Raw genomic sequence first — 27,677 nt, 5'->3', positions numbered from 1 at the left:
AAACTCATCGAAGATACTAAACCTCCGAAGTTGGCGGTTTCAAAATGATGCTATCTTGACCTTAAATTACTGATTTTAAACATTTGACCTATACATATAATTGGTCATACAACAAAAATCAAATGCTCAAATACGTCTCCCAACCTTTGAACGGAACGGATCGTTATATTTCACAGTGGTGCTCGGTGTGTAAATTTTAGTGAGTCAAGGTCATCCTTTGTTCGTTCGTTAGCAGCCGTTCTGCTGGTGCCGACAGTAAATCCAGTACATTGTTTTCGCTGGTGCGGAACAATCGACGTTGTTTGCAGATAAGTTTTGCTTTATTTTTTTTCCTCGTTTTCTTTCTTTCCTTTTCCCTACTTTTACTCTACCTTGTAATCAAATAATAAGACACATTCCCGTTTATATAACGCTCTGCCCTCGTGCTTAAATGGCCGAGGGCGAAATACCATCTGATGTAATCATGGAAGTCCCTGATCCCCCTAATACTAGCATTGCTCCCCGTATAAAGCAGTACCCAGAAGGTTCCTCTGGGCCATGGGTGGTATATTTTCGGACCGGAGAGAAACCGGTTAATATATTAAAACTTTCTCGAGATCTGACTGCTAATTACCCGGCCGTAACTCAGATAACACGTGTTCGGGCAAACAAGATACGTGTTCTAGTGAGTGATCTCGGCCAGGCAAACGCGATTGCTTGCTGTGAGCGCTTTACGCGGGAATTTAAAGCGTACGTGCCTTGTGTGGCCTGTGAAATCGATGGGGTAGTGTCCGAACCGGGCCTGAAATGCGAAGAACTGTTGGAGCACGGGGTTGGCTGCTTTAAGGACCCCTCTCTTGAACAGATTAAGATCTTAGAATGCAAACAATTGTATACCGCAAACACCGAGGGAGGTAAGACTACCTACTCTCTATCAGGCTAGCTTCGGGTGACATTCGCCGGGTCCTCTCTTCCCAACTACATCCTCCTTGACAGGGTTCGCCTACCAGTTCGCCTGTTTGTACCGCGGGTCATGAGCTGCAGCAATTGCAAGCAGTTGGGCCACACAGCCACATATTGTGGAAATAAGAAACGATGCGGCAAATGCGAAGGAGAGCATGAGGATGACTCTTGCGACAAAGAAACTGAAAAGTGTATTTGCTGCGGGGGCCCTTCACATGCTCTTAAATCATGCCCTGCGTACAAGCAGCGCGGGGATAAAATTAAGCGCTCCCTTAAGGAACGCTCAAGGCGTTCTTATGCAGAAATGCTAAAGAATGCTTCGCCATCTGTCCTGTCCGAAAATCCCTATGCTGGTTTGGCTAACGTTGAGCAAGAATCTGACGACCCACGAGAGGGAACATCTTTGGTTAACCCAGGGGAATCCAGGAAGAGGAGAAATCCAGCCTCCCCTACATTGCCTCGTAAGGGTGCCAAGGTGTCGTCCACTCAGAGTGCGCCATCTACAACCAATAAATCCAACGGAAGTGATGCACAAAAGCCGAAGCAATTTGCTCCAGGACTTGGAAATATTAATTCTAACAAGGAGTACCCACCACTTCCAGGGACATCCAAAACCCCAAGTGTCCCCTTTTTTCAAACAGATACTCAGTCCAGTAGCGGACTAATGAAATTTTCTGACATAGTGGACTTAATTTTCACAGCTTTCAATGTTACTGATCCTCTTAAAAGCCTTCTGATACGTTTTCTCCCTATAGTGCAAACATTTTTGAAGCAGTTGACTACTAAATGGCCCCTCCTTGCAGCGATCGTATCCTTCGATGGCTAAGTCATCGAACGAGGTCACCGATTCGATCACTGTTCTACAGTGGAACAGCAGAAGTATCCTCCCGAAAATCGATTCCTTTAAATTTTTACTAAATAGTTTAAAATGTGATGCTTTCGCATTATGTGAAACTTGGTTAACTTCCGATATAAATCTCAACTTCCACAACTTTAATATAATTCGTCTGGATCGAGAAAACTCCTATGGAGGAGTACTTTTGGGGATCAAAAAGTGCTATTCTTTCAACCGAATTAACCTCCCTTCGACACCAGGCATTGAAATTGTCGCTTGTCAAGTTTTAATCAAAGGTAAAGACCTTTGCATTGCTTCCATCTACATTCCTCCTAGAGCCTCGGTAGGGCACCGAACGCTTTGTAATATCACGGAATCCTTACCGGCACCGCGGCTAGTTCTGGGAGACTTTAACTCGCACGGTACGGTATGGGGCTGTCTTCATGATGATAATAGATCAACATTAATCCAAGATCTTTGCGATAATTTCAACATGACCATCTTAAACACGGGAGAAATGACGCGGATTCCTACACCACCAGCACGCGAAAGCGCGTTGGATTTATCGCTTTGCTCGACATCGCTACAGTTAGATTGCATGTGGAAGGTGATCCCTGATCCCCACGGTAGCGATCATTTGCCTATCGTGATTTCAATTGCTAACGGTTCAAGACCATCGGAAACAATCAATGTATCGTATGACCTCACACGGAACATTGATTGGAAGAGTTACGCGACCGCGATATCCGTTAAAATCGAATCCACACAAGAACTTCCTCCGGAGGAAGAGTACAGGTTTTTGGCTGGCTTGATTCTCGACAGTGCGAATCAAGCTCAGACTAAACCAGTACCCAACGCGAATACCCATAGACGGTCTCCCACCCTGTGGTGGGATAAAGAGTGCTCAGAGCTGTACGCGGAAAAGTCCACTGCATATAAGGCCTTCCGGGAAGACGGGTTACCCGCTAGCTATCAACAGTACGCGTCGTTAGAAAGGCGAATGAAGAGTCTAATGAAAGCCAAAAAACGCAGTTATTGGCGCCGGTTCGTCGACGGATTAACGAGAGAAACAGCGATGAGCACTCTTTGGGGTACGGCTCGACGTATACGTAATCATAATAGTACCAACGAGAACGTGGAATATTCAAACCGTTGGATATTCGCTTTCGCCAAGAAGATCTGTCCGGACTCTGTCCCGGTACAGAAAACGTATCGCGCCGCGTCTTCTCACGATACCGCGAACGAAACACCGTTTTCGATGGTGGAGTTCTCACTTGCTCTCTTATCGTGCAACAATAACGCCCCAGGGTTAGACAGAATCAAATTCAACTTGCTGAAGAATCTGCCTGACGCTGCAAAAAGGCGCCTGTTGAATTTATTTAACAAGTTTCTTGAGGGTAACATTGTCCCTTATGAATGGAGGCAAGTGAAGGTCATCGCCATCCAAAAACCAGGAAAACCAGCCTCCGACCACAACTCGTATCGGCCGATTGCAATGCTGTCCTGTATTCGGAAGTTGTTCGAGAAAATGATCATGTTTCGCCTCGACAATTGGGTTGAAGCAAATGGCTTACTGTCAGATGCACAATTTGGCTTCCGCAAAGGCAAAGGGACGAACGATTGCCTTGCGTTGCTTTCTACAGAAATCCAAATGGCCTATGCTAACAAAGAGCAGATGGCATCAGTCTTCTTGGATATTAAGGGGGCTTTTGACTCAGTTTCTATCAACATTCTGTCAGAGTAGCTGCACCAGCATGGTCTTTCACCAATTTTAAATAACTTTTTGCTAAACCTGTTGTCTGAAAAGCACATGCACTTTTCGCATGGCGATTTAACAACATCGCGATTTAGCTACATGGGTCTTCCCCAGGGCTCATGTCTAAGTCCCCTGCTCTACAATTTTTACGTGAATGACATTGACGATTGTCTTGCCAATTCATGCACGCTAAGGCAACTTGCAGACGACGGGGTGGTCTCTGTTACAGGGCCCAAAGCTGCCGACTTGCAAGGACCATTACAAAATACCTTGGACTATTTGTCTGCTTGGGCTCTTCAGCTGGGTATTGAGTTCTCCACGGAGAAAACTGAGTTGGTTGTTTTTTCTAGGAAGCGTGAGCCGGCGCAACTCCAGCTTTTATTAATGGGTGCAACGATCAACCAGGTTTTCACATTTAAATATCTCGGGGTCTGGTTCGACTCTAAAGGTACCTGGGGATGTCACATTAGGTATCTGAAACAGAAATGCCAACAAAGGATCAATTTTCTCCGAACAATAACTGGAACATGGTGGGGTGCTCACCCAGGAGACCTGATCAGGTTGTACCAAACAACGATATTGTCGGTGATGGAGTACGGGTGTTTCTGTTTCCGATCCGCTGCGAACATACACTTCATCAAACTGGAGAGAATCCAGTATCGTTGCTTGCGCATTGCCTTGGGTTGCATGCACTCGACCCATACGATGAGTCTCGAAGTGCTGGCGGGCGTTCTTCCGCTAAAAAATCGATTTTGGGAACTCTCATATCGATTGCTCATCCGATGCGACATTCTGAACCCGTTGGTAATTGAAAACTTCGAGAGGCTCGTCGAGCTTAATTCTCAAACCCGTTTTATGTCCTTGTACTTCGACTACATGGCACAGAGCATCAATCCTTCTTCGTACAATCCCAACCGTGTCCGTTTCCTAGATACTTCTGATTCTACTGTATTCTTCGACACATCCATGAAGGAAGAGATTCGTGGAATCCCGGACCATATACGCCCGCAGGTGATCCCCAATATATTTTATAATAAATTCCGAGAAGTCGACTGCGACAAAATGTTTTACACTGACGGATCAAATCTCGATGGGTCCACTGGCTTCGGTATCTTCAACAATACTATCACCGCTTCATTCAAGCTCAATGATCCCGCTTCAGTTTACGTCGCAGAGTTAGCTGCAATTCAGTACACCCTTGGGATCATCGACACTCTGCCCACAGATCACTACTTCATCGTTTCGGACAGCCTCAGCTCTATCGAGGCTCTTCGTGCGGTGAAGCCTAAAAAGCAATTACCGTATTTTCTGGGGAAGATACAGGAGTCCTTGTGTACGTTATCTGAAAAATCTTATCAGATTACCTTTGTTTGGGTCCCCTCTCATTGTTCTATCCCGGGCAATGAAAAGGCCGACTCATTAGCAAAGGTGGGCGCATTAAAAGGTGACATATACGAAAGACCAATCTGCTTCAACGAATTTTTTAGTATTTGTCGTCAGAGGACGCTCAAAAGTTGGCAAACCTCGTGGAGCAATGGGGAACTTGGACGATGGCTACATTCGATTATCCCAAAGGTATCAACGAAGCCTTGGTTCGGGGGGATGGATGTGGGTCGGGATTTTATTCGTGTAATGTCCCGACTTATGTCCAATCACTACACCATGGATGCGCATTTGCGGCGTATTGGGCTTGCGGAGAGTAGTCTGTGCGCTTGTGACGAGGGCTATCACGACATCGAACACGTTGTCTGGGTGTGCGCCGGGTATTGTGACGCCAGGTCTCAGTTAAAGGAATCCCTTCGGGCCCGAGGTAGACCACCCAATGTACCAGTCCGAGATATGCTGGCAACTCGTGATTTCCCCTATATGTCCCTTATTTATACCTTCATAAAAACGATAAATATCCCAATTTAGCCCCTCTCTTTTATTTCTCGTTTTTAGAGTTTCCTCCTGCCTTGTGGAACCGATCAGCTCCAGAGTGCCACTATGTAACCGCCATCGCCCTTACCACTACTCCTGCATAGAAGGAAACTGAAGCGAGAGCGACTCGAGGTCCGATGACTTTTGAAGGATTCCCCGCGGGTCCGAAGAATACCATCCGCCAATCCGGTACTCGACGACTTACTAGACTGAGGCGCAAATTTGATACGCTGATCTAGCCCCCCCCCGTTCTAGCGAAAGTTGCAAGTTTTGCTCTTCTTTCCCTGTCTCTCCCCTGTCCCTTTGAATATCTTGACCAAGCATAAGTTTTAGTTAAAAAATTCAAATTAGTATTCTGTATTCCTAGTTTTAAGATAGCTATAATTTTTACTCTTTATTGAAACTCTTGTCCTCCATCTTGTAAATAGAATTGAATCCCTAGTTTTAAAATTTCTGTGAAATTTCTCATAAATATTTGTTCCCCCTTTTGTGTACTAAACTATATTGTTAGTTTTAAGATAACCGTAAAATATTTCGTATGTTACTATTACTCCCCCTCTTGTATATCAAAGTGAATCCCTTGTTTTAAATTTTTTCATAAAAAAATCTTTTGGCCCTCTTTTGTATATTGAATCTTATTTCTAGTCTTAAGATAGCTGTAAACTTTCTTTTCCTTTGTAAAAAAAAATATTTCAACATTGTAACCTCCTAGTTTTAAGATATCCAAAATGTAAAAACAAAAACATTTGGCACCGCCAAGCTAACGCATTTGTGCCTATCAAATAAACGAAATGAATATAAAAAAAAAATCAAATGCTCATCAAAATCGATCAGAACCTGCTAGTATCGAATGGAAATCGTCATTTTTCATAAATTTCTCTCTACATTCGTAAAGTGTTATCCTCGTTATTAATCATATTACGTTTTCGTCACAACTCGACGCATTCCCAAAAAAATCTGTCTTAGTCCACCTAGTGGTGCAATTGTGCTTGTCTCATTTGTCCAGACTACGATTCCATGGCTGGTTATGTTCAGTACAATGGTGGAAATGAATATTACATGTTCAGTACGATTTGCACATACATACAATGGATCGACAGCCACGATCTTGAGATAATATGTGATACTGAAACATCGCTTGAAACCAGCGGCGGATCACGGAGAAAGATCCGGGAGGTCCAGATCCTGCCGAAAATTTTCAACTTGTTAAGAAATTTTAAACTAGTTTTAATTTTAAAGTAGCAACCCCTTACTGCATACTCCCTCCGGGCCGGTATGATTGACGATTTTTAGAGTGATTGCATAACCTTTCTATATGAGAAAGACAAAAATGTACCAAAGTCCAAAAAAAGTCAATTTTTGTCAAACATCTCAATGTTTCATGCATTTTAAAGTCATTTGGTATCAAAAATACAAATTTGATTTTGAAAATTTTTCATTTCAGTTTATATGGGAATTTGCTGTGTGATTGCACTTTTCAACTCGTAACTCCGGAACCGGAAGTCCAATAAATAAAAAAATTCAATAGCAGCCGATGGGAAGGTTGTACCTTTCATTTGAGACTAACTTTGTGCAAATCGGTCCAGCCATCTCTGAGAAACAGAGGTCACATTTTTTCCACATACACACATACATACACACACAGACATTTTCCGATCTCGACGAACTCAGTCGATTGGCATATGACACTCGGCCCTCCGGGTCGGGATTGGATTGACGAATTTTAGAGTGAATGAGAAAGGCAAGAACATTTTTAGCAAATGTTGAAAGTTATGCATTTTTTTGGTGAGCAGTTCTATGTTTCATAGACATTAAATCAATTTTAACTTCTCTTCCAATTAAATAAAGACCCTTATTACAGTACATCTCTACAAAAACGAGATCAATTTGAAAATAAATCTGAGGACTATGATTGATTACAGAACTCTGTAATTTTCTATTGGAATGTTTTCAGGCATTAATTTGATATTGATGCTATTAGACAACTGTGAAATCAAGACCAATAGATCAGTTACATATCATGACCCCATTCCGACAATTTATCAAAAGTCCTCATGATGTTTACAACAACAAGTTATCAATCTACGGATCAGATAATTGTTATTGTAATATTGAATTAAATCAGTCTGCATCAATAAATTTTCAACTTCCATCCAATATTTTTTTTGGGTGTGGTGGGGGGGGGGGGGGGGGGGGTTGGTGGCGTTGTATGGTGTTAAACCCCAAAAACTTCTCTGGGCTACGCCGTTGCTTGGAGTTATTTATTTCGCTTTTCATTTTCCGATATGTTTCAGAACGATCCGATGGTCATTAGAAAAATTGCAGTCAGAAGGTTCGCACAAATGAACATTTTTGCACTGATAAGTTATCAAGTTCCTTCCAGACAACTTGGAAGTGTTCGGTGATTATTCCTAGCGGTTGTAGATAGAAAAATGAAATACAAAATTCGATTTGTCGAAATAATGTTTGGCTTATTTCAATGGATTATTTCTATATTGAACAATAAATAGGCGACAAAGAGTAATCAACAAACAACAAGCCATAACTTTTAAAGTATTCAAAATAGTTATTTGAAGTCTTCAGTAAAGTTATTCGCAAAAGTAAGAGCTACAAATTTGTAGAAGGCATCATTTCGATATAATCACTTCCAAGAAAATTTGTGAAAATATCTCACTCATAGGGGGATTAAACAGCAAAAGCACAATACCAAAAGAAAGGGCATATTTTCTCCATTAAATTCTCCGAAGATACTATTGACCTAAAATAAGCCGTTTTGGCGTTAATAATAGATTACATGTTTTTGGTCATATTTCTGGCAATGGGAAATGATAAAAATCTTTCTTCCGCATTTAATGTTAAATATCTCTTTTGATAATAGTCCGATTTCAATAATCTATAGCTTGTTCGAAAGGTATTCGTTAAAGCTGTCTAAAAACATATAAATTGTTAATCTATGCTGTTAATTTCGGCAGATAATTCAAAAAAACTGTAAAAAACGCCATTTTTACGCATTCAAACATTCATATCTTGGAAACTAAACATCAGAATCAAAAACAAATTAATAGCGTTCATACTGTTTTTTAGTTCTTTTATTTAAAATTGGTTTGGATAAGATCGGTTCAGCCATTGCTGAGAAACACGAATGAGAATTTGTCCGTTACATACACACACACAGACACACACACACACAGACATTGTCCGAAATCGTCGAGCTGAGTCGATTGGTATATAAGACTCGGCCCTCCGGGCCTCGGAAAAAATCTTGAAAGTTTGAGCGAATTCTATACATTTCTTTTATAAGAAATGTAAAAAGTGACTGTACATTACATCTAATCAGGAGTCCGGTCTCAACCGGCACAGAATTATTGAACATTAGAAAAACTGCAAAAAATGTATGATTTTTAGCATACAGCAGAAATGATTTTTAAAAATAGGGGGTTTTACGGACAAAATATCCCAAAACTCTAACTTCCGCATTCTTCAAGAAACAGATGTATTATCATTTAAAAACTAAGATTGCTCCCTTTAAAAATGAATGAAGTGTAATTTTCTAAATGCTTGTTCGAAAGTTCTTGCATTTAATATAATTTCCTCTAATATTTTGCCAAAGAGCCAATGGCAAAAACTTCAATTGAAGTGAACGGGAGTCAAACTATGTGGTATTTGGCAACAAAAGCTTCAAAAAAGCTACAAAATAGTCGTGACTGAAAAATATTAGGACCTAATTTGGTAGAAAATTATAATAAATTTGAATGGAAGTACGCGAAAAAAAGTTATGTAGCATTATGCTATATTTCACCCTAAGGAGGAAAATTTGGTAAACGCCAAAATTTCTCACTAGGGTGAAAATTTGTTGGTAAAACCAGTCTTTGCACTTGAGGGCACAAATTCTTATTTCTTACACAGTTGCGTTTTGGCTTCGCCTCATCAGAAACCGACACTAACTTTTTGTCAGAATAGATTAGCGCCGGCTTGACGCAAATCCATTAAAACTAAAACACACTTTGTGTTTCAATCGAACGACTGATCAAACGTGATGTCTCGTCCGAGCAGAAGTTCTGTTTATGGCGATGAGACACAGTGAAGCCGAGACTTGTCTTGGCTTAGCAGGCCTATGCGAAAGCACTATGCTATATTTCACCCTAAGGAGGAAAATTTGGTAAACACCAACATTTCTCACTAGGGTGATCACGTGTTTACCAAATTGATATCGAAAACGATTCATAATTCCACGATTTCCAACAGAAATCGAGAGAAGTGATTCACTTTTAAATTGGATTTAAGAGTAAATATGTATTGTTTTTAAATGATCTAATAATTTTGTCTCTATTTGGATCATGCATTTTATGTATTTGAAATGGTTAGTTTATGAAGTTTTACTTAGAAGTATAAAATAACTAGTCCAAAATATGTCGTAAAAATAATAGCGTCAAAATATTTCGGACACAGCTAGATTTTCCTTCATTATCAATTAGAATAATCAAAATTATCACTTTATCATTTTTTTTGCGGTGCGGTTGCGGTAAAACCGCGCGGTAATGGCTCTTTCCCGCACCGCATCTGCAGGAAAAAGTGTCTCACCGCACCGCAGATTTTGCGGTGCGGGTGCGGTAAATACCGCGCGGTTGCGGTAATTACCGCAACCGCGACGAACCCTACGGACAGACCACAGACCATTGGTTTATCTGTTCGGAATGAAAAACCCAACTTCTAAATTAAGAAGAATGCGTCTTGATTTAGAAGAATATGACTTTACAATAGAATTTATCCCAGGCAAAGGAAACGTAGGACCCGATGCTATGTTACAACATCGGATGAGCTAAAACATACTAAGAGTAACAACGAGGTCTATGACTCGTAAACCATTAAATAATCCAGTACAACAAGAAGGCGTACCGAAAGAGATTGATCACCTCTCGACGTGCATGACCAACAAATTAGAAGAAACATTGAAAAACACTTAACCAACCAAAAATCGCGCTATCTATTAACAATTTATTCCAAATGATATCAATTGAAAACTTTAAAATAATATCAAATGCACAAGTACATTTGATAGAAATAATTTTATATAAACCACCAACATTAATAACGCAAAAGTTCGGAAATCAACAAAATTCTACACGACTACCATAAAACACCGACCGGAGGACACATAGGTTAATACAGACTATACTTACAACTAAGAGAAATATACAAATGGAACAATATGAAACAAACAATAGCAGAATTTGTCCAAAACTGTGAACTATGTAAAAGAAACAAAGTAATAAAACAAACGATAGAAAAACAAATTATTACAACAACTCCATCTCATCCATTTGAAGTAATATCAATAGATACTGTAGGCCCATTACCAAAAAGCAATAACAATACCCGATATGTAGTTAGTATACAATGAGTTGTATTGTATTTATACCAGTCCCAACAATAGAAGCAAATATAGTAGCCAAGGCACTAGTACACGATTTTATAATACAATATGGTACATTTTCAGTGTTACGTTTAGAACAAGGTACCGAATACAATAACGAGATATTTGAGCAAACATGCAAAACATTACAAATTAAACAAAGATTCAGTACAGCCTACCATCCACAGACAATCGACGCATTAGAAAGAAATCACAGATGTTTAAACGAGTATCTAAGATCTTTTTTTAATGAACACCAGACTGACTGGGATGAATGGTTAAAATTTTACACTTTCAATTATAATACAACCCCACATTCAGACCATGGATTCAGCCCCCATGAACTAGTGTTCAGAAACAAAGCTAAACACAAGAAATCTTCAAGAAAGGAACCCAACCAGTATACAACTTCGAACACTAAAATAACGAATTGAAATTTAAGTTACAAAAATCAAACGAAATAGCACAAAATAGGTTAAACACACAAAAAATAAAGAGAACAGGAACATCAGAAAATGATACAAAACCCATAGAATTGATGATTAACGATACAGTTTTTTTTAAATAGAAAACAGAAAAAAATTAGACCCTTCTATGAAGGACCCTATGTTGTAAAACAGATTTTAGACCCAAATTGCCAAATAATGAACGCCAAAACAAAAAAACTAGTAATAGTACACAAAAATTAACTAATTAATACGTAATCGTGTATAAAATCAAATCATATTGTTACAATTTACACATTTAGGAACCAAAGCCATTATAACACATACACCCTTAGCAACAAAATAACAAACAATCCCAACACAGCCACATCAAACTATGACTTCATTTCACTACGCCATACCTTGATCTTAATGAGGATGGTGTACTATACCTGTACTATACCAATACCAACCATACCCCAAACATAATATTAATTGAACCCAACCTACGACGCTACATCGCATCTCAAACCGATAGTTTCCCACGACTCGAAAATCTTAGATCGAACATGACAATATTTGCCACACAAAAATTACTGACAAAGCTAAAATAAATTAAACCCTCAGACCATGCATTCCAAGCATAACACTTAGCCCCTATTTACATAAAAACCCACTTCGTAAAAAGACAACATGTACAGTACCAAACAACTATGTTTTTCACAGCAAGTAATAATCAACCAAACACATTTCTAAAACAGACCTGCATCTTTAACACTTCGTAAACCAACCGGAAAACTGATCTACATACAAGCGATAGAACCAAACTTACGTCCAAATCTCAAAACATACCCACGTTTCTAGCACGAAATAAAACAATACAAACTTGAGCCCAAAAACAAAAACAAAACCTCAAACCATTGACCGTAATAAATCTTGCCTTCTGCACTCGAATGGCAAAGCCACATGCCAGTGAATTCCAACAAACAAAACATTGACACACATTGAGACAGTTAGCACAGCTCAAAATACCGAAGTAAACCACGAGAGAAAATAACCCAATCGCGAGAGAACTGACTATTCGACTTAGCCCCTCCTTTTTCCATAAACAAATACGCACACTGGCGAGACAGCCATAGAAGTAACTTTAGACGTAAGAAACAATCATGGTGAGCTTTCGAAGCCCAGCCCGCTAGAATTAAGTTAACTATCTGATAGGAAAATTAGCTTTAAGGTTTACATGTATTAGTTAGTATAAGTAGATTAAGTTGATGAAATAAAGAGACAGTTTTTATCACACAGTAACGAAACACAGTCTTTTATACCAGTATAATATATTTATTGACTTAACCACACAGCGGACGAAAACAACGGGAAAGGAAAACAGGAAAAAAACATTGCATAACCGAGAACACTGTTTTTGCATAACCGAGAACACTGTTATTGCATAACGGTTTCGTATTACGTTTCATTTCTTGTTGGGTTATTTAAGTTTACTTGAAGAGTAGATGACATGGGTATTTTGGGTTTTTGTGTCAAGTGCTGTGAATTGATTTGAGTCAGAAATTCATATTGGGTTTGTAAGCATTTTATTATTGTGTAAGGTTTCGGGTTTATGATTTAATGACTCTGCTTGGGTGCAGGCATGGAAAAATTCGTTTACTCGCACGACTGTTGCTAACTGTGGATCGCAAAGTAGCCAAAATTTTGTGCTGACTAATAAACATTCACTGCAAAAATATTCATTATCAGCTAATCTTAAAATGGTAGATGGTTTTCCAAGTGTAAAATATATAAATATAAAATATGAAAATAAAATTGTGTAATTAAAATCCTATGGAAACCGCGAGAAGAGCTTCACGAGCGAAGCCATCCACTTTGGGAAGAATAAAGAAGCAACTGATGTGTTTCTTCGTTGGTTGTTATAGCTTTAGCTCAGGCTCGCATGTGTACACAGCGACAGGTTGCTATGCATCATCTTCCAAACTAGCAGAATGCATCATAACTGAATAAAGCTTGCTTGTGACGTGCGAACGAACGCTTCACGAAGCGATTTTTCCCATGCTTGCTTGGGAAAAATCGTGGGAAAGGTTAGGGATGGAAAGATTAGAAATTTATCGGTTAGGGTATTGATGCTGGTTTGATCTCAGTTTGTGTTTTCGAATTTGGTTTTAGAATGTGTATAGTACAACATAGAAGTACCGTAACAGCCCAACAAATCCTTTATATTGATCAACGGGCCCAAAATCACCTATAAGAATAAATCGATAGCTGAACTTGATTGTTCAAAGAGCATAACCAAAGTTTAAAGTCTGAAAAAAATTAACACATCCCATGCCATGCATACCCATTAACATTGCCTGAAAAATCCAAACGGAACAAGTGATGTGATATGATAAATAAAGTTAGTCAACATACGGAAAATTAATAATATATGTAATTTTATCTAATCTATGCAACTTATCTTTAAATCACTGATTACCATATAAACATATTTAATTTTCCTACACTTTTATGATTCAGAATTAAACAGTATTCAACTGAGTAACACTAGCAGCAGCATGAATATTGTGAGACCATCATTATTTTAAGTTTGCGTTTGAAGTCTCAAATATATTAACTATTTTGTTACAAAATGAAGCTTATCACAATCACGGCATCAATAAATTCTGCCCGGAAGAATTGATTTCCTATCCATCGAAATTGAGTTAATGAGAAAAAATGTATATAAATTGTTTAAAATAAATCTGATCACCTTGTTAGCTCTAATTATAGCTGATACCACTTTTTATCCTTGTATTTATTCACTAACATATTAGCAGAGTTCGAAAACTGCTGCGCTTCGCTTGCCATCCTTTCGGTTCTTTCCTCTAATTGGCCCAATTTATCACCGCGCTCCAGCATCAACTGATGAGCTCTGCCAATTTCGGAAGAAGCAGATGTTGCCCTCATAGCCAGATCTTGAATATTACTGTTCGGTCCAATATGCCTTGCAATTGATTTGTTCGCTTTTCCGCTGGATTCGCCAACTGTAAGAGATATGGAAAATTAACAAATAATTTTTAATTAAGAGATCAAATAAATATGAAATTTAGACAAAAGAGTAAGGGAGCCCAGGGCTAGTTAGCGGATGAGGTGATTTGGCGGAGTCCTCTCTTCTCCGTTTCTATTACTCATATGGCGCTGTCTCTTGTGAATCTCAAGTAATGTGAAACAGATATTCCAATATGTTTATAATTTTTTTGGGTGAAGTTTTGGGCAAAAATGTATTTTCGAGCATAATAAGTTTTTTTTAATTTTCAAACAGTTTTTGTTATTAACGTGAAAGTCAGGTAAAATGATTTTTTCGTTCTCGGAGATTAACTCTAAATTAAAAGCGTTTTTCGAAAATCCAAGAATACTTATCTCTTCGTAATTAAATTTTCTACAACTAAGTATGCTTGGAATTTTGAAATTTACCTTTCTGAAGCCGGGAATGTCTTTTGTAGCAAGAAAATGGCTATAACTTAGCTCTGACAGCATACATCGAAAATTGAAAAACACCGTTCGATGCGGAATTTCATGGGTAATTCCAATATATAATAATATATACAACAATTATTTCGAAAATAGTAGAAATTTTCATTTTCCGCCTCATAGTTTTGGATATGGTTTTCAATGATTCTTTTCACCTACCGCATCGCTTTGTTTCGCATTGAATTGGTGTGCGAGATGCACGGATTGTTCGATGGCATAATATTGAAAAAAAAATGCATGCAAACAATCCAAACAAACCGATGCAACTTGCCAAGTACAGAAAATGATAACTATTTTGGAATTGCTTGTTACTATATTTCAGAATAGTGTTAAAGTAAAGTACAGTGTAGACTTTATTTACTAAATCGTTTGTTTCACTTTCAATGCCGGTTAGGTTGATAGCAATGTCTATACATAATATGTATTACATATTGTGTGCGTTTCTAATATTTCTGCTGTTTAGAAGCTCGTATATAAGGAAAACCAGCTGAACAAATATTTGTGCTCATTTCAATTTTTGTGTTTATTGTTGGAGAGCAGGTAATATGATTTAGATTTAACTCTTCTGAAAAGTTCTATTAGTTGTAATAAATTGGAGCTGCGGTTCCTGAAGCCGTAAACAATCCGTTCACAAGCAGTCAGGTGTAAAGCCAACCGATAAAGTAAAGCAAAGTCATTTTCGATAGACTTCACAGCGCACAGAAAAAATATTTTGTAATTTTACATTGATTATCGTGCACGTATTGGTAGCATGAAAATAGATGTAAAACCAAATCATTCCGCAAATACACGTGTTTTATTCAACGGATTTTGCATTCATTTTTCACGTCAATTGAAAACTAATGCATTTCTGCTTTTATGTTCGGATGTGTTTGAAAAATACATGGCGTGTAAAAACATATGAATAAAGAGATAAAACTATATGCCTTTTGATGCTCTAAATATGTGCGTTGATTCGAATTTGATTTTCAATTCAATTTTCGATTCAAACTATGCATGTTTACAACCATGCTTGTTTGCATGTCGTATAAATTTCATCATATTTTATTATGTTGATTTCTAGTGCATAGGGTAACAGGGGTATTTTGGACCGCTTTAGGAAGTCATGAGAAAAAAATCTGAAAAAATACGGCTTGGCTACGTAATTTGGATCATTTAACATGGCTAATATGTACGGGCTTATCATTTTTTGGATAAGTAGTGTTCTAAATAGTCAAATAAACGTAAATACTTGGGAAAAATGAAAAATCGTTAACGCGCATTTTTCTTATTTTGGACCACTCAACTTTATTTTGAACCGTAAACAAAGCATATTTTGGACCATCGAATCCTTTGTGCCATTGCTGCAAACATATTTTGTATAAATCTCGAAACAGATTTTGGACCATCTAAATAGCATAGCATAGCATAACAAAAACGACCGCAATCATCATGTGTGGCTGGTACAGTGACATCTTTGTATACAATAGTATAGTTCACTACACACTTGGCCATGTCCTTACGATCGCCAAAGGGAAGGAAATGTTAATTGAATACCTGCTTAAGAAGATGTGGGAAACTCACACAATCACCATAGGCATTACGGATGTTAGAATTGGTTAGTAGGGAAGAGAATTGAGATGTGGGTTTGGAGTTATTTATATAATATTCAACTATATGGATAATAAAAATTAATTATAAATTAGATTTATCTCACCAAATTCACTTGGCTGGTCTGTAACAGGTGCAGGCTTCCGAAACCACCGTTATGGCACTTTTCCCGAGCATTCCACTTAGATGGGATACCGCAACAATAAAAAATGACACTAAATCCAAAAAATGACACCAGCAGATTTTGGACCATCTAAATGTTCACATATCTTACTTTGTAGGATGAATTTGTACATGATTGACTAAGAAGTGCTTTTCTAGGAACAAAAAGTGAACTTTTTTTTAAATGCAGAGTAGATATGCAAAGAGCTGTCAGAGTTGATTGGGAGCATGGCGATAATATGTTATCGTTTGGAAATAGCTCACATATTTTGGACATACCCAAAATAACAATTTCCATACATCTAATTGCTTTTTTCAACCTAAAATCAATTTCTTATACATTTTATAAGCATGGTAACGATATTTGCATGATTGAAATGTTTACACTTTAGAAATAATAACTCTTCGATGTTGGTTACAACAATGCTACCTCCTCCTGATTTTGGATCAGTTCAGCTGAAACGTGAAAACACGATTAAAAATTTTCAATTCATTGCTTCCAATTAAACCATTTCACTCAGAATATAACGGGAGGTGCTTTCTAACATGATAATTTAAGTGTTACATTAGCAATATTTCAATTTGTTATGAGCTTTAAATGGAAAAATGTACAAATCATCGTCAGGTGGTCCAAAATATGGTACTGGTCCAAAATACCCTCGTTACCCTAACACAATTGCAGGGCTAATGCTACTGAATATATTGTTCCAATATATTTGTTCTATTGATAGGTTCTATTCGACTTCTCGCTGTATTTGAAGAATTGTGTACAATAAGGTTCAAAGTTATACAAGCTCTTTCAATAATTTTGGGAAAGGTTTTGTGTGAAACGGGCCTGATTCTCACAGATAGGCTGCGGGCCATAGAAGAGTTTGAATTTTCTATACTATTGTTCAAAAGTCTTCCATCACGGTCATGGTAACTGATCCCATGGCTTATTTCTTCCTCATCTTGTTGATCGTCTTGCAAATCTTCCGTGCTACGTTCTTGATAAAGTTTTCCACTGACTCTACGTGTATCTGCTTGTCGCACCCATATTTTTTGCGGCTGTCCTCAGTTCGCCATCTCATTTCCTATTATGACTTGTAACTGCTAGTAACTGACGTGCAAATCATGTTTCTAACGTGTGTAAGATAAATAACTATCCTTTCCAAATGACAGCAGCAAGTAGCAATTTACCACTAGCCGGCGCTACGATCAGCCGGTAAAATTCCAGCAATCGGTATTTTGAATAGACCGATTATTTTTACAACCCTTCGTCGCTCGAGGTGTTTGTCTATTCTCTGTAGTAAAACTATTCGAAAATGTGTTACCGGGACTCACGTTTTCGTTATGAGAGAATGTGCACTGCAAAGTATGTCATTTGTCAAATAATTAAAACCTATTATTATATTTTATTATTTTTGTTGTCGGATGCCCCGTGTAATAAAACATAATTTCATAGCCAAAATGCCTATAAGAATAATCTTCCAAAATGTAACAATGTAGTAATTTTCGAGATAATTTAAATTTTGTTGCAGTGATTTACTTTGCCGTCAGACTGATCGCCCTTCTGATCTTTATCTCCTAACAGGTAACACGATACCCTTTAGGAATATATCTAACAATTATTTGCTGACGTAATTTTAGAATCTATTCTGTTTGAAGACGACAGCAAGATTTTTCCTAATATGTTTGAAGTATTCATAACGTTTTATAAGTAGAATTGGAAAGATTTAATCTTTTTTCGATTTCCAAGAATAATTATATTTTTTAAATATAACATATAACGTTAAAGAGTATTCAGTATTTGTATAGATCTTACATATAACCACAAACAAAAGATATTTTTAATACTTTACTAGTAACGCATTCGGGGAAAGTTAGCGGTCTAGAACTACAAATGCATGTAATTTTAATAGGTTTTGCATCATCTTGAAACCATGGCGGTACTAGTTTATATGGGAAGTTATCGTTTGACTGCATTGTGCACCCCGCAACTCTGAACCAGGGACTCCAATCGACAAAAACATCAATGTCCTGTGTGAGCGCTATAATGTTTGTCTAAAACTAATTTTGAGGAAAAAAAAAAGGTTCAGCCATCTCTGATAAAATATCTAAAGTCTAAATTATACATTAGACCGGCAACAATTTCGACATTTTTTCGGAACACTGTTAAATCAAACGGTATCAATCAATGGCCTCACATACCATTTGTCAAATATGAGCTTTTTCCGAAAACTCTAGGTCGCTCACAAGAGTTTTCAAGTTTGTATGCGAGAATATATGAAATATTGACAAAACAAACAATAAATTCAGTGAAAAATACCTGTATCATCTGTTACATCCCCAGTGGCGTAGTAGTGGAGGGGTTGAGTAAACCCCCCCCCCCCCCCCCCCCGAAATATTTTGAAGAAATTTGAAAAAATTGAACATTTTAAACAAAAATACGCCGCGTACTGAATCGTCATGACGAAGATGAAGGGTACAGATAACAAATATACCGGGGTAAGCTAAAGAGCATACAGGGGCAGCCACAAAAGATAACCTGAATAGTGGTCGCAGTGGCATAGTTTCCCCTCACAAAAAAGCTAAAGATAATCGTTGAGAGTCTCTTCCCGAAGCGCGATCCAACTACCTGGTTACCGACACCGTACGGTGAAGAAGAAGAAGCTAACACAGCCGAGTGGCAAGCGATTAACGACGAGCTCAAAGGAGCGTCGATACAACTAAAATATAAGTAAGCCCTCGGTCCGGATGTAATACCAAACGTGGCGCTGAAAGCGCGATCCTGGCATATTCGGACATGTTAAGGATGCGACTGCAGAAGTGTTTAGACGATGACAATTTCCCCGAAATGTGGGAGGCACAGAAGCCAGATCCTGAAGAGCTACTTCCAGAGTAGAGTACTGCTGTACGCGACGAACGAAGTCAATGAGAGTCGGAGGGAGCGTTCCTCAGGGCTCCATTATAGGTCCAACTTTTTGGAACGGGATGTACGATGCCCGGGAAAGTGAAAATCGTGCTTTTGGCAGACGACGTATCACTAACGGCGATGAGTGAGACACTTGTAGAAGTAGAGGTGTTGGTGACGGAGACAATAGACGCGATCGAGAGCTGGATGAACGAGGTCAAGCTGCAAATCACCACAAGACGGATGTGTTGTTGGTCAGCAACTGCCAAGCGGTTCAGTGGATACAGATCACCGTCAAAGGGCATGTGATTGCATCGAAGCGTGCACTGATGCAATTGTGAGTAAGTGACCGGTTGAGCTTTAACACCACGTTGATTACATCTGCGAAAAGTCGGTTTATTATCTAGCGTTTCGTCATCTATACTGCGATATGGGGTTCCTATCTGGGGTGCGACGCCGAAAACCAAGCGGGAACGCGAAAAGCTGAATACGACGTTCCGGTTGGTGGTCGAAGGAGTTGCGATTGCGTAGTGAATAATTAATTCGATGGTGACCTGGCAGCAGGAATGGGACAATACGGAGAAAGGAAAGTGGACCTACCGGCTCCTCCCAAACCTGTCGACCTTGGTCAATAGAAATCACGGACCTTCCACCTGAAACGGCTCCTGTCGGGCCACGGTTGCTTCAGGAAGTATCTTCATCGGTTCGGGTACGCAACGTCACCATTGTGCCCGGAGTATGAGAACGTCGAGGAGACACCGTAGCATGTGGTCTTCGAATGTCCGAGGGTTGAAGCGACGTGCAGGGAGCTTCTTAAAACGGGAGGACCGGGCATCAACCCGGATAATGTAGCTTACAGAATGACAGCGATGTAAAGACGTGAAACGCAGTCAATATAGTTATGATGTAGACTATGAGCGTCTTAGAGCGGAAACGGCGTGATGAACATCGATCAACGGTTTCGGGAGAGCGATCACCGTCAGGGAACTCTCCGCAGGAATAAGCTAGACCCACCGCCGAGGACTAGTCGAGTAGACTGCAACAGAGCACCGAGTATGGGTCGTCGAAACGCCAGCGAACCGAACGCCACGCTCAATCCGTAAGCGCAAGACCGACCACGCCACCCCACCGGTTATTCCGATAGAAATATAGCGAAAACCAAAGAAGAATCGGTATTGGGAGAACATCTTTGGCCAGGGAACTCTCCGTCAGCGTAAGCTAGATTCACCGCTGGCGACTAGATTAAGTAGACTGCGACGGGACACCACTAGTTGCGGATAATCCGGTCACCTTTGAACCGGACGCCCTGCTTCACCAGAATCGCCGAACTGACCTCGACACCTAGCTGATTGGCTCTTCTCTCGCCGGGGAACTCTCTGTCGGAGTAGGTCAGGTCCATCGTTGGGGACTAGACCGAGTAGTTCAAGAACAAGTCGGGAAGCTGAATGGCTCATCAAGAAAGTACTGCTAAATGGTACAAGAAAAATACTAAAAGGCATAAAGAAGTTGCGGTGCTAAATGGCACCGGGCACGGAGCTAAAGGGCTCAAGAACTTGTTATACTGAAACCAAAGAAGAATCGGTATCGGGAGAACTTCTTTAGCAAAGGAACTCTCCGTCAGCGTACAGTCAGATTTACCGCCGGGACCTAGACTGAGTAGACTGCAACGAGACACCACAGCCGCGCCGGGGCTCCAGCAAACCGGACGCCCTACTCCACCGGAATTGCCGAACTAACTTCGGCACCTGGCTGATTTGCTCGCTTTCGAGCTTCTCTCGCCAGGGGAACTCTTCGTCGGAGTAGGATAGATCCATCGTCGGGGACTACACCGAGTAGTTCGCGAACAAGTCGGAAGCTAAACGAGGAAGTGGCACTAAATGGCACAAGGGGGGCGAAGGGCTCAGTAACGTAGACAGACTGAATTTTGCGGCCCAGATTGTCCTCGTAGGTTAAGAGCACTAATTCTAGACCCACAGTTAGCTTTCCTACTACCATACAGAAATTGTCACGTTGTGTGGATGGTCGAAAACTGGTAGTGTGTCGAGGATGGGTGCTGTAACCAGAGATGCGAACGGTACCGGTAATTTACTTTTTTTCAGGTACATTTACATTTGCACAAGTCGTACAGCCCGCTACAGCGACGCATCACTACTGCTCTTGCCAGGGCGGTAGCCAAACCGAGTACACTTTCCGTACAGCAGTAAAACACATTTTTGTTTTGCTGCTATAGTTTGCCCTCTCGCTTTGTACACTTTTCTCTGCATAGTTAAAGGGAGAGGCCCACACACGAAAGCGTTGATGTCGGTCGTGGCTTAAATGATCCGCATTCATTGTCGTCGTTTGTGATTAAAAATATTAAAAAGTGCAAAATTAGGAAAGAGAAGCTTTACCGCTCGCGTCTGGTGGCTGTCCTGGGGGCAGTATTTTTTGTTATGTGTTGCCTCTCTTTCTCGCACATGCTTAGAATTCCTTAATTAATATTTCAAAAAATCGGTTGGTCTTCAAAGTTAAATAACTTTGTCGGGGAACCTCTAATCAATATGCAACCTTCAACAGAGCTGTTCGTTTTAAAATAAGCTATACGACCGAAGTTTTGCGATATGCAGAGTTACTGTGGAATTTTTTATTTGATTTTAATTTTTTATTTCCGAGTTTCCATATATATTACTATAGAAACTGGAAACCTCTTGTGGGTGAATGAGAGTTATCGGAGAAAGCTCATATTTTGCACATGATTTTTGCATCCAATTACCATTTGAATTAGCAGTGTTCCCAAAAAAATCAAAATTGTTGCCAGTCTATTATACATACACTCATAATTTTTTTGATCACGACGAACCGAACCAAATGGTATATGACTCACAGCGCTCCAGGCCTGGATTATGTTGTCGATTTTCAGAGTGATTGCACAACTTTTCTATAGGAGAAAGGCAAAATGATGCAGGGAAATTCATGTGTGATCAGACTCTTCAACTCTTACCTAAGGAGCCAGAGCTCCAATCCAAATTAAATTCGATTACAATTAATAACGTTAAGAGAGAGAGAGAGAGTGGGTACGCTTGATCCCACTTTTGTTTGTGCTACTCCAAACATTGTCGTCCAGAGCACAACACAATTCATCTCCGAAAAATATTGTATAACAATTTGAAGATATTAAGCCAAGCACATAGCGAACCCTGGAAGGTTGCTTTAGGACTTCAGAGATCGCTTGATCCAGCAAGGGCCTTCTTTCGCAACTGACTATTCAGTCATCGGCACGGAGATACACTTGACGGCTGCTGTTTGCAATCGCCTCCTACGACATGGGGAGCAGAAACCTAATGGATATAATATTGGCCAAGACTAAACTGCCGGTTTCCCTCCCATAAACTGCCATTGAAAAAGAAGAAATAGAAAAAATATTTTTAAGTTGCTAGCTTGTAATACTCCTCTGTATTTGTGAAATTATGTTGTGAAAACCGGAAATAAAAGTTATTAGCAATAAAATCTATAGCTTTCGTGAGCTGGAAGTATATTTTCCAGCTTTCTCATTACAAAAACAATCTACAATAGTATTTTTAAGTAAAACATAATTTGGGCATCAGAGGGTTAAGGCTCATCACCGCGTACTCCCCGTGATCAATTACATTTCGAACAACTGTGTTACCGTTCTGAGGATGGCAGAAACAAAAAAGTAGGCTGAAACGTAAACGGCAAACTGTATTTCTTTTTAATTAATTATCACAGAAAAATATCAACTGAAAAACGGTATCATTCATGAACGGTAACTAAAACCTGGAAACAATTCGAAGAAGTGGAATCCGTTACACATGATACCTGGATAAATTACATCGCGGGTAACGGTGTTATTGTGGGAAGGATGCTTGCCGAAGGACCTATACCTATTGCTGAGGAGAATGCATCACAACCGATTGACATCATTTACGGAAAACCGATTCGAAACACAATCTTCAATACCATCACCTGTACTACAAATGGTTGCCAATTTTGGGGCAGCTGTTCAGGCCATACAAACAACTGTAAAAGAAGCATCCAGTAGCTCAAAATCAACTGCTATCACCAATTACGACGGATTTACGCTGGTGACCGGTAATGCTGTAGGCAAGGAAGAACATCTGATCAGAGGCATCAAGATAACATTAACGGTAATGTCATTGACGTGAATAAGAGAAATTGACCCCCAAGATGCAGTAGATGAGTAGAAAAATCTTTCCACTCCGCGAAAGAAGTATGCAAAGGGGAATTGAAAGTTGCGTGGAAGAGATCCGAAGGACACTCACTAATATTTGTTTTTGTTTTATTTTATTTTCACATATGGTAACTTCTTAAAAGACCCACGGTTCCGTGATGTTACCGCATTAAGCCGTGTTATATAAACGATTCAGATAATACAATGAAGAAAGCATTGAATTTATGCTGATTCAACTAAATAAATGTTTTTTTTGTTTCAAGTGTGTCTACGTTTACGTGTTGCTGATCAAGTTCATCGCCTTCGTGTGTTTGTATATACTTGCCAAGTGTAATAAGAATGTAATAAAAATTTCCACGATTATATTGAACATAACCAGCTATCGCATCATAATTTGAATAAAAGAGAAAGGCACAAGTTTGAGAGTATATTAAATTGTTGAAACCTGTTGAAACATTTACTAGATCACTTGAAAAGTACAGATTGGGGCAAAATTTTGGTTTCCTTAATAGATAGGATCAGGACACATGATAGTGAACTCGGGTGATTCGTAGTTATTCTGCCTAAGCTCGACCCTCATTATCAGAAGGTAAAAATTAAGCCCGCACGATATTAAGCCTGTTCTAATGACCCTGCCACTTCTAGTTTTCCGATCTGTTTACTTCACATCCTTGTTCTCACTTGAATACTATGGCTCTAAGTTTCATAACTTTCCCTACCCAGTAATCTCTAGCTAATTGAGTATCGTTAAAACGTAAAAAAGAAAATGTGACTAACATAGTCGAAATAAAAAAGGAAAAAACATAATAGATAGGTTATAAAATTGCTCTGAAGATCGATTTTTTACCGAGGTCCGGATGGCCGAGTTTCATGTTCCTTTCGATTCAGTTTATCGATTTCAGCAAATGTCAGTGTGTGTACTGTGTATGTACTGGGTGACAATAAATAATATCTTTTCTTATAGTATGGTTTAAAAATCTTCAAACGCCTTGCCTGTGCAGTATGTGACTCACTTTTGTGTCAAACTTTAGGTCATTTAGATCATCTGTGCACTTGAGCCATTTGACTCAAAAAATCCAATTGGACAGTGACTGGCGGTGAGCTGTCGAGTTATTTAGCTCTCGTCGATATCTGCTCCGATAGGTCCCTGCGATGAATTTACCCTAGTCCGACTGAGAGTTCCTCGTTGGCGGTATTTTTACCGACACCGAAGCGTGGAGATCAGTCCGACGATTCGGTATGTAACGCAGCTTCCGGTTCGTTAACGCTTCCACCACGTACCGCTGGTAAATCGACGCGGATTTAGTCTACTCGACGGGGAACCGGTAAAATGAGTTTATTCAAATTGTCAGCTCCACCCTACTAGTATCTGTGCGACTATGATTTTCTACGCTTAGAGCCGACATGTCGCTTCACACATCCCCGAATCAGGGGTACTCAAAGACCACGTGCTCCGGCGTATCTTCAACACATACATACAAACACATTTTAAGACAGGAGACGGGCATAGCGTAGTTGGTAAATCGATTGGATTATAGGCAGCTCACCTGGGTTCGGTTCCCAACCCCGCACATAGTGTTAGAGATTTTTCCAAAAGAGATTTCTCTAACCCGGAAAGAGGCGAATGACCCTAAGGTTAAATCCTCTATAATCAAAATAAAAAAAAATTTAAGACGTTGGGCTCAAGTTCTCAATGTGGCCTGAAAACGTCTATTACTGCTCCATCACCTAACATCACTCTTGTTTCAGTACACGCATCGATGTGATTGATATGCCTCCAGCTGTGTTTTGAACCAGCTGCAACACTTTGCAGTTGCTGCCAGCACCACCTTATTTTATGGTTAGCTTGCTGTAACCTAAAACCATTCAGTTTTCTATCGTCTCTCTTGTAATTGTGAGAACGACGTCTTCTACGAATCCAACTATTTCGACTACAATAGGCAGCTTTAGCGTTAGAACGCCATTATACATCATGTTCCAAAGTTGTAGGCCAAGTAAAGAGCCTTATTTCACTCCCGTCGATTTCTGTCCCGAATGTGTGTCGTAGACCAGCACTTGGTTCTGAACAGACTACTGCACAGATGTTCGGGTAATCGCATTTTGTGCACAGATTCTGCTATATCTTCCTAGCTGACGCTGAAAAACGCGGTCTTGACGTCTATCGTTACTACGGTGCAGTAACAGCTCCTCCTCTATTTGAGCGTCTCTTCTGCTCTGTCCAACTCGCTTTTCTGTAGATTTTATTTTCCAGATTCCAAATTATCTGTTTGACAGACCGCATTCGCGTTCCGTGCATTTCGTTATCCTGTTGAGGATAACACTTGACAAGAACTTTCCGAGAACATGCGGAATATGGGTCTGAATGATGTTAAATCTCTTGGCGGTTTCCGTTGTTTAGACAGCAGCACAGGCTTTTGAAGTTTTCATCTCACTAAAATCAGTAAGCTGAATAAATTGGCTCGAATTGCACGTTCCCCATGTTATTAGGAGCTATAGCTCTTTACTCCAAAGGGTTAGGAACAATAACATGTTTGGGTTTAATTTCATGTAGATTGGTTCGTCTATATATGAGGAGCAAAATATCCAGATACGCGATTGGAGTACTGCAGAAATGTTACATATTGAGTCAAACCACGTCAAGTGGTTTTTCCACAAAATCACCGATTTTCATGTTCCTATTCAGAGATATGAAATTTTTGCGGCGCATTTCGATGATGCCCACGATAACGCACTAGCCACAGCCCACGTGCGCTCGACCAACCGGCATGTTCAAATTTGCGTTGAGCACCTTGCGGCATCTATCGTTTAACACGCGGCAACTTCTATTGTAGAGCACATAGCAATTTCTATTGTTTAGAACGTCGTCAGTTCTATTGTAAAAATTTAGTTTAACATGCGTTAATTAAAATTGTTATCATTATTGAGGTTTTATAGTTGTAACGAGTACGATACACATACAACGTATATGATTTATAGTGCACTTATTGTAAGCTTGAATGTTTCATATTCGCATCAAACTTACAAATGTCTTTGCCAATGTACTGTTCGAACTTTTCATTCCACCAAGTTACTGAGAATAAATTGCGACTATTGTGAAATATTTTGCCGCATTCCGCATTTATTCAGCTTATCCATAAATTGAAACTCAAACCACCTCGCAAATCGAAAACGAAAACACCGTAGGCTAACAAAATTTATATCTCTGGATAGGAATAAAAGGACAAAAGTATCTTTACAAATTATTGAAGGTGAAAGTTTGCCGCGTCAGTTGACATATTTTTAATTTTTTTTCAGCGCCGAGAAGATAAAAATATTTTAAATTGTTTATTAAAAATGTATGTAAAATGCAGCTATAAAAGCAAATATTCCGTAAATTTATATTTATACGATAGTGTAAACATCATTCTATAAGTGTGCAAAATTTCATTCAAGTATCTAAAGTAGTTTTTGAAATAAAAGAAATTGAAAAAAAAAACAATTTTACTGTTTTCAAAAGTATAAAAGCCCATAATTTAAACAAAAAAAGCAATTTTGCAAATATATTTATATCAAAAATTACTTTCCATGTCCCCTACACAAAAAAAAATATTTTTCATGAAAATCGGTGATTTTGTAGAAATTTCGAGGTCCACTTGACGTGGTTTGACTCTATTAGATAATATGTAGTTCCGAATTCGAATTCATAAAAATTATACGAATAATATTCAACAGTAGCCATGTGAAGATTGAATGCAGCAATTTTGCTTGGAGAACAAATTCTGTGACACTTTTGGACTCATATCAGGCATAAATATTTTTGTTTGAGCGCAAGTTTGCAAGCTACGCCCATGACTGACAAGTTGGACAGATGGAGTTCAAGAGCAAATTTTGTTTTTATCCGTAGTTCCCAGTCTTATACGAGGGCGCAATTTGATTTTATCTACGAGCAAATGCCCACGCATTACAACTACCTGAAAAGAACTCAGGGGCAGTCGCTGTTGTTTGGTCGATACACCCTGAAAAGTGTGTGTTCAAAAGAAGTTCAGTTCTTCACTTT

At 39.2% G+C, this 27,677-nt stretch overlaps 1 protein-coding gene across 1 annotated transcript in view; it reads right to left on the bottom strand.

Annotated features, from left to right (window-relative positions):
* Positions 1 to 13,715: 13,715 nt before the first annotated feature.
* Positions 13,716 to 27,677, bottom strand: part of LOC131694260 (syntaxin-binding protein 5) — a 2,823,745-nt gene continuing 2,809,783 nt past the window's right edge. The window contains exon 23 of the mRNA XM_058982823.1: positions 13,716 to 14,320. Within this exon, the coding sequence (XP_058838806.1) occupies positions 14,061 to 14,320 (260 nt within the window). The 3' untranslated portion in view covers positions 13,716 to 14,060. The remainder of the gene's footprint in view (positions 14,321 to 27,677) is intronic.

This window comes from Topomyia yanbarensis, chromosome 1, assembly GCF_030247195.1.
Source record: "Topomyia yanbarensis strain Yona2022 chromosome 1, ASM3024719v1, whole genome shotgun sequence".
Classification (NCBI taxonomy): Eukaryota; Metazoa; Arthropoda; class Insecta; order Diptera; family Culicidae; genus Topomyia; species Topomyia yanbarensis.
This window is presented reverse-complemented; position numbering and strand designations above follow the sequence as displayed.